The 7,468-nt window shown below is 44.6% G+C and overlaps 1 protein-coding gene across 1 annotated transcript in view; it reads right to left on the reverse strand.

Moving 5' to 3' along the window:
- Positions 1 to 957: 957 nt before the first annotated feature.
- The window catches only part of dachb (dachshund b), a 62,228-nt gene continuing 55,717 nt past the window's right edge, over positions 958 to 7,468 (reverse strand). The window contains 5 exon segments of the mRNA XM_068587602.1: positions 958 to 1,572; positions 5,299 to 5,361; positions 6,227 to 6,394; positions 6,488 to 6,635; positions 7,294 to 7,388. Coding sequence (XP_068443703.1) covers positions 1,535 to 1,572; positions 5,299 to 5,361; positions 6,227 to 6,394; positions 6,488 to 6,635; positions 7,294 to 7,388 — 512 coding nt within the window. The 3' untranslated portion in view covers positions 958 to 1,534.

A 7,468-nucleotide genomic window follows, 5' to 3' on the forward strand; every position in this document is an offset into this window, starting at 1 on the left:
TAGAGAGAGAGAGGCTTCACCTCATTAACCTCGTAATGCAGAGTAAATATACAGAGTGTGTGTGTTTACTGCCAGGCTGTGTGTGTGTGTGTGTGTGTGTGTGTGTGTGTGTGTGTGTGTGTGTAATCACCACATTGTCCTCATAACACTGTATATTTACTGTATATTTGCAGCTCAAACAGAACAGTGACAGACTGAGATCATCAGGAGGGAAAATAAAATAAAACAAGAGAACGTTTGTTTCTATCTACACGGGATAAGCCTTTAGCCCCGCCCCCTTTAGCCCCGCCCCCTCCCCGTACACATTTCAAATATCCATCAACAAATAAACAAAACAAATAAAAACACGCAGTGGAATAAACAAAACTGCAACACAACAGTCTGCACTCTGATAGGTCAGGACACCGGGGGGGCGGGACGCTTCTGGGGTTTGACGGACAGCGGAGGAGCGCTTGATTTCAACACCCCGAGAAGTCTTTTCCCCTCCAAGGCGGGCGGGGACAACGAGAACACAAAGAAACGAGTTATTTATATTCATACGGAGTCATAAAGTTTAAAAACAGGACGAATCAAGCGCTCCTCGTCACGCCACGTCCTCCTGGTCCAAAAGGCGGAGGAAGAGAAATTCAACGTACCTTTTTTTTTTATCCCTTCACGGATACATCGTGTCTAAAAATCACTCCATCGGAATAAAAAATGTTTTTTTTTGTTTTGTTTTTTTTACACTTTTGCATCATTTGAGAAACTTATGTCACAAGTTATTAATGGTGATAGAAAATACTTCATACACTGAAACGCTGCATCCAACATATCCAGAGAGAGGAGAGGAGTTATAGAAAAGAAAGAGCTGAAGGTGAGGAAATCAAACAAACCCAAAGTGTTCTCATGCATCTTTCAGTCCGAACGGAAAGATAATAAAACATAAAATTAAACTTGAGACAGAAATTAACTCCCAAGTTCTCTCTTACGTCACATTGCTTCTTTTTTTACACAAATCCCTTTTTCTGAACTCCAGGCCTTAGCTCCGCCCACTAGCTGATGATCGTCCAATCAGAAGAGGGGGTGTGTCGCCGGCCGGCCAATGGGGATCCGTCAGCGTAGGAAAGGTTTTTATTATTAGATATATTCCTCTTTAAGAACGTTTTCGTCTTTTCATGAATCAGAAGCGATCGTGTGATTGGTCCTTTTTTTGTTGGAAAAAAAAAAAGGTCCAGCCAATGAAATCGCTCCGTCACCTCTCAGTGTCTTTCTGTGAATGAAACGAGAGCGAAGGGAAAGAAGAGGAATGAATGAAGTGAAGGAGGAGAAGAAGGAGAAGAAGAAGAAGGAGAAGAAGAAGGAGAAGAAGAAGAAGGAGGAGAAAGGGGGCGGTTCCTCGCAGTAGTCTTATTGTTTCGTCGCGTCGCAGCAAAAAGGTTTGAATCCCGCCGGAGGAGGGCGACAACGTGGAAGTTCTTCTGTGCAGGAGGGGGCGGGGCGTCAGGGGGCGGGGCTTCGGGAGGAGGCGGGGCTTCAGGATGCAAGGTCCGCCTCTCTAGAACATCATCGGGTTCTTCAGAAACGACCGGGAGTCTGGAAGGAAAAAGAAGGATGTTTCTGATCGTATCCATAACTTTATTCATGGATTGTTATATGATAATTATTCTCTATAATCATCCATCGAGTCATTTTTTCCAAGCTGACGTGTTGACATGTCAGATTCTTTTTGACCAAAACCTCAAAATAATAACATTTCCTTCATAAACTCAACGGAAAACAACAGTTTTTCACATTTAAAAAGCCCAAAAAATAAAAGCTGTTAAATGTAATTGTTTCACTCCACAACCATCAAGTCATCTGTTCTTTATTTTAAGTCTTTCTGCGTTTGAACACGTTTGGTATGTTTGACTCCGCCCCCATCGGGCATCGAACCGCCGGCCCTCAGACCCCCGACGCTCAGAACCAGATCATTAAAGCAGGAAGTAGTTTCAGCTCAAAGCATCCTCTCTCACTTCACCTCCGTCGCTCTGCTTCCGCTCCCCGTAGTGCTGCACACACACACACACACACACACACACACACACACACACACACACACACACACACACACACACACACACACACACACACACATCCCTGCGGTGTCATTGTTTTCTGCGAACGTTGCAGAGTGTTTACATTTCTGCATAACAGCCATAAAGCTGCTTCCTCTCCTCCTCCTCTTCTTCACTCCTCTTCCTCTCGCTCCTCCACTTCATCTCTCTGCTCTTGTCCTCTATTCATCATTCTTTCCTTCATATATAAATATATATTTATATATGAAACAGGTTTGAACATCTTTAATTTCTCTTTCATCTTCCTCGTCCCTCCTCTTCCTCTCTCTCATCTTCTGCCCTTCCCTTTTTTATCACCCCACGATCCACTCAGACCCTCCTCTCCTCTTTCATCCCTCTGTTCTACATGCATCCCCTCTTCCTCATCCTCCTCCTCCTCACCTCCCGTCCTGTTACCATTATTATTTTCATCCCAACTCTCTCTCTCTCTCTCTCTCTCTCTCTCTCTCTCTCTCTCTCTCTCTCTCTCTCTCTCTCTCTCTCGTCGTTATATTTAATAAACTTCAGTAATTGTTTAAACATTTAATCAGTTAAATCTGCACAATGCATTGTGGGAAAACGAGGCCTGCACTTCCTGTTTCATTTCTCTCTCTCGTTTGACCTGCAACTCTCCTCCATCCATCACACACACACACACACACACACACACACACACACACTCCTGTGTGTGTTGTCTTGTTAACACAAGGTGTGTGAACGAGGTCACGTCTTCAACCAGAGGAATCTGCTCCTCTTCCTCCTCTTCTTCCTCTCCTTCTGATCTCTTTCATATTTTCTCCTCTTCTACCTCCCTCTATCCTTGTTTCCTTTCCTGCCATATCTCACTAGTCCTCCTTCCTTCTTCTCTTAGTTCCTTCCCTTTCCTCTTCATCCTCTCCTCCTCTTCCTCTCCTTATCACCGTTCTTATCTTCCTCTTCCCCTCCTCCTCCTCTTTTTCCTCTTACTTTCTTCTTTCCTCTCCGTCTTTCTTCCGTCACTCTCCTCCCCTTTTCTTTCATCCCTTCTTTCCCTCACTTGAGGTTTACCTTTCTCCCTCTCCCTCCTCTTCCTCCTCTTCCTCCTCTCTTCCTCCTCTCGTCTTTCTCAACATCTCTTCTAATATTTTTACCAGCCAATTATTTTAACAACCAAGACGAACCAATCGAACCAAGACGAACCAATCGTACTTCTTTTTAACTCTCTCTCTCTCTCTCTCTCTCTCTCCCCTCTCTCTCTCCCTCTCTCTCTCTCTCTCTCCCCGTCTCTCTCTCTCTCTCTCTCTCTCTCTCTCTCTCTCTCCTCTCTCTCTCTCTCCTCTCTCTCTCTCTCCCTCTCTCTCTCTCTCTCTCTCTCTCTCTCTCTCTCTCTCCCTCTCTCTCTCTCCGTCCTCTCTCTCTCTCTCTCTCCGTCCTCTCCCCTGCTTCTCGTTCCTCTCTCTCTCTGATTGTAATGCGATGTCTTTCTTTGTATTCAGCAGTTTTCTCCTCACTCGTTAATTAAGAGTGTGGAAGGTGAGAGGAGGCAGGGGAGGTGTGTGTGTGTGTGTGTGTGTGTGTGTGTGTGTGTGTGTGTGTGTGTGTGTGTGTGTGTTAGTAAACCACCGTAGGTGCAAAATGCTTTTATGGCAGGAGGGATGAGTGTGTGTTTGTCAATGTGTGTGTGAGCAAGGCAGCAAAGGGGTCCTACTGGGCCAATCAACATTAATGAAATCAGGTGTGTGCTGTGTGTGTGTGTGTGTGTGTGTGTGTGTGTGTGTGTGTGTGTGTGAGTCTGCTTGGCTTGCAGAAGAGAGGGATCTAAAAGGGGTCTAAAGAGGAGAGAGAGCTAATTAGAGTTCACTGTCTCACCAGAGTGAGGATCAAACACACACTGGAACACACACTTACAGGTACAGAGCGCGCGCACACAACACACACACACACACACACAGGTTCAGAGAGCTGTGTGTGTGTGTGCCTATAGATATTCATTTATACACACGCTGTTTCAAGTGAAGGTTTTCAATGTCAGGGAGGACTGAGCACAGCTGGTGAGAAGAGACGACACATGCATACTAACACACACACACACACACACACACACACACACACACACACACACACACACACACACACACACACACACACACAGTACTGTACTTGTGAGGACCCCTCACAAGTCCGTGACTTTAACCTGATTTCTGAGTTTTAACGGCTCCAACGACTCGGTCGACTTCAGAAGAGAACTTCCTGACATGAGATGATGTCATAAGAGATGAGATGATGTCATAAGATGATGTCACATGACAAGAGATGATGTCATAAGATGAGATGACATATGATAACAGATGAGATGATGTCACTCTTTATGAACATTTTAGGAAGCAAAGACATTTTGAAAAGCACGGAGATGATAAACCTGACATGAACATGCTACATGCTACATGCTACATGCTACAGGCTACAGGCTACATGCCTTTATAGGATACAATGTTTCTGATAATGATGATTCAGAAATATTTCATCACATATTCATCCTAAACAAAGGCTTTTGTTGGACACGTTAAACGACATCCACACGACGACCTTTCTGTGACATTCCTACTGTTGCTATGACGTCGTACACTTTTGACCTCTAGAAGGCACATTTATCACTTTTTCATCTTTAAAAACTTTTAATGGAACTTCCCGTGACAAACCCAACTATTGGACGGCTTCATGTTTAACGTCATAAACGAAACCTTCACACCCTGAAAGAGTCTTTTCTCACTGCTTCCACGTCTCTACTTCACTGAAATATGTCAACAAAATGTCTCCACAACATCTCACCTTCCTGCTTCTCCAGCTTGGTCCTCGAGAACAAACGCACAACTTAAAACAAACACACACAAATATCCCCCCTCACACACACACTGACGTGAGCTCAATGAAATATTTGCACACACTCACATGTGTGTCTGATAAGGTGCACACATCAAAGGGAGGCCACGGTGTGTCTGTGTCTGCTTAATGTCTGCACTAATGCGCCTGGGCCCCCAACACACACACACACACACACACACACACACGATATGCCTACCATGTGTGTGTGTCTACAAACTTGTACCGCTTTGAACACACTTGTGTACAGTTATATCTGTTAATATGATGGTGGTGTGTGTGTCAGCATCTGTGTTTTATGATATTTTTTTAATGTTTGTGTGTGTTTGTGTGTGTGTGTGTGTGCGTGTGTGTGTGTGTCAGGTACCTTGCACAGCGCCGTTGTCTTGCTGGTTTCCATTAAGCTCGGGTTTATCCTCGGCGGCGGCGTCTGGAGCGACACGGAGACAAGAAGAGCCGTCAGCGGGGTCGGACAGGAAACAAGCAGCAGGTCAACGACATCACCGGACTATTTTAATTCATTAAAGCCACAAACACGATGATTTGTCCAGATTATTATTCTGCTAGAGGGATGAAGTGATTCTAATTCACAGAGTACGAGACTAAAGTAGAATATTAATCTTAATCTGGACCGCAGGCTGAGAACCACTGATTTAGTTTCTCCTGATGAAAACACTTCAACTGTTTGTGGACTCAAAATATTATTATAGACTTCTATACAACCAGAGGAGTCGCCCCCTGGTGGTCATGAGAGAGAATGCAGCTTTAACACATGAAGCATAGACTTCTATACAACCAGAGGAGTCGCCCCCTGGTGGTCAGGAGAGAGAATGCAGCTTTAACACATGAAGCATAGACTTCTATACAACCAGAGGAGTCGCCCCCTGGTGGTCAGGAGAGAGAATGCAGCTTTAACACATGAAGCATAGACTTCTATACAACCAGATGGGTGCTCAGAAGAGAGAATGCAGGTTTTAAAATACTTCGGCGCGGCTTCACTTACTAATTTGCATCGTGATTGCAACTAGTAAATATTTATACTTTCTCTTGTTTGCAGATTCTTTTCTCAATGTGTTGTTGTCTTTTTCCAGAAGAGAACGTTTAAATCAAAGAAGAAAAACATCAACAAAAAGCAGAAAAGGGAAAGAGAAATAAACATGCAATCAAAGCAGTGAGAAGCAATGATAGAAACTGAAAAAAATACCAAAATACAATTGAAATAGTTACACAAAACAGAGGAGGGCAGTGCTGGAGGACAACGAGTACAACGGGATGGAACCAAAGCGCCGCCGTACCGTTCTGGTTGTTGTTGGCGGCGTGCAGCGGCTCCGGAGACGGGGAGGAGGAGGACGAGTGCTTCATGACGCCCTCCACTCGCTCCCGCCTCTTGGACTCGAACTCCAGCGCCTCCTGCAGCTTCCTCTTGGCCTTCTTCTCCTTCTTCAGACGCTTCTGGATGGAGGCTGAGGAAAGAAGAAGGGATGTGATCACGAGCGGGGAAACAAAAAAAGGGCGGAGCGTCGTCGTCGTCGTGGAAATGTGCCGTCGGTCCGGACCTCTGCTCTGCAGCTCGGAGGTGAGCTGCCGCTCGAGGCTCTCTCTCATCTCTCGTTCCCTGTAGAGCTCCATCTTCAGCTCCCTCTTCTCCGCCTGGATGTGTTTGTCCTGAACCCGAGCGTTCTCCACCGCCACCTTCAGCAGGCCCTGAGAGGAGGAGGAGGAGGAGGAGGAGAAGGAGGAGGAGGAGGAAGAGGCAGGTTTTGGCTCAATGTGCGACAATATGCAGACGATGAAGCTGAATTCGTCACAGAATTTGTTTTGCATTATTTTCTTATTGATAGAATCAGGTTTTAATGTGTGTTGTGTTAATGTATTATTTACCCACAACACTGCGTATGTTACTGTCATAAAGAATATGTCCAATAATAAGTTTAACAACATGACCCGCACAAATATGTGTTTTTTGGACTAATATGCGGAAATTAGTGAGTTTAAAAAAAGTTATTAAAATGATGTGAATGTAAAGAAAATCCACTTATTATGCAACATGTGTATTGTATGTATTGTTTGGTTGTATTTTCACAAAACATGAGTTATGTAATGTTTAATGCTGCTTGTTTTTTGTTGTATTTTTTATTGTACATTTCAATTATATATTAAGATTCAAGCACGTACATTTTTTTCTGACAGGATTTATTGTTATGCACCAGGACAATGTCTTGTACTTATATACATTGTTTGAATGTCTTAAATATGACAGAGGACGAAGATGTAATTAATTAAATAGTTGTCACAAATAGAATATGGCTGCTGTGTCTCATTGACCCTCATGGTCCTGACAGCAGTCTCAGGTTCAGCTCACCTGGATGTTGGTGAGCAGCGTCTCCACTGACGACAGGCCGTCAGCGAATAGGAACGGAGCAGGAAAGCCAGGGGGCAGGGCCTGAGCCAGCTCGTCTGCACACAGACACGCGTTAGGTTGTAGGTTCTACACTCTTTCACTTTCTATAGAATACAGCCACGGATTATGACACGTT

This window comes from Clinocottus analis, unplaced genomic scaffold (assembly GCF_023055335.1).
Source record: "Clinocottus analis isolate CAN_PGR_092001 unplaced genomic scaffold, fCliAna1.0.p SCAF_21, whole genome shotgun sequence".
NCBI classification, from domain to species: Eukaryota; Metazoa; Chordata; class Actinopteri; order Perciformes; family Cottidae; genus Clinocottus; species Clinocottus analis.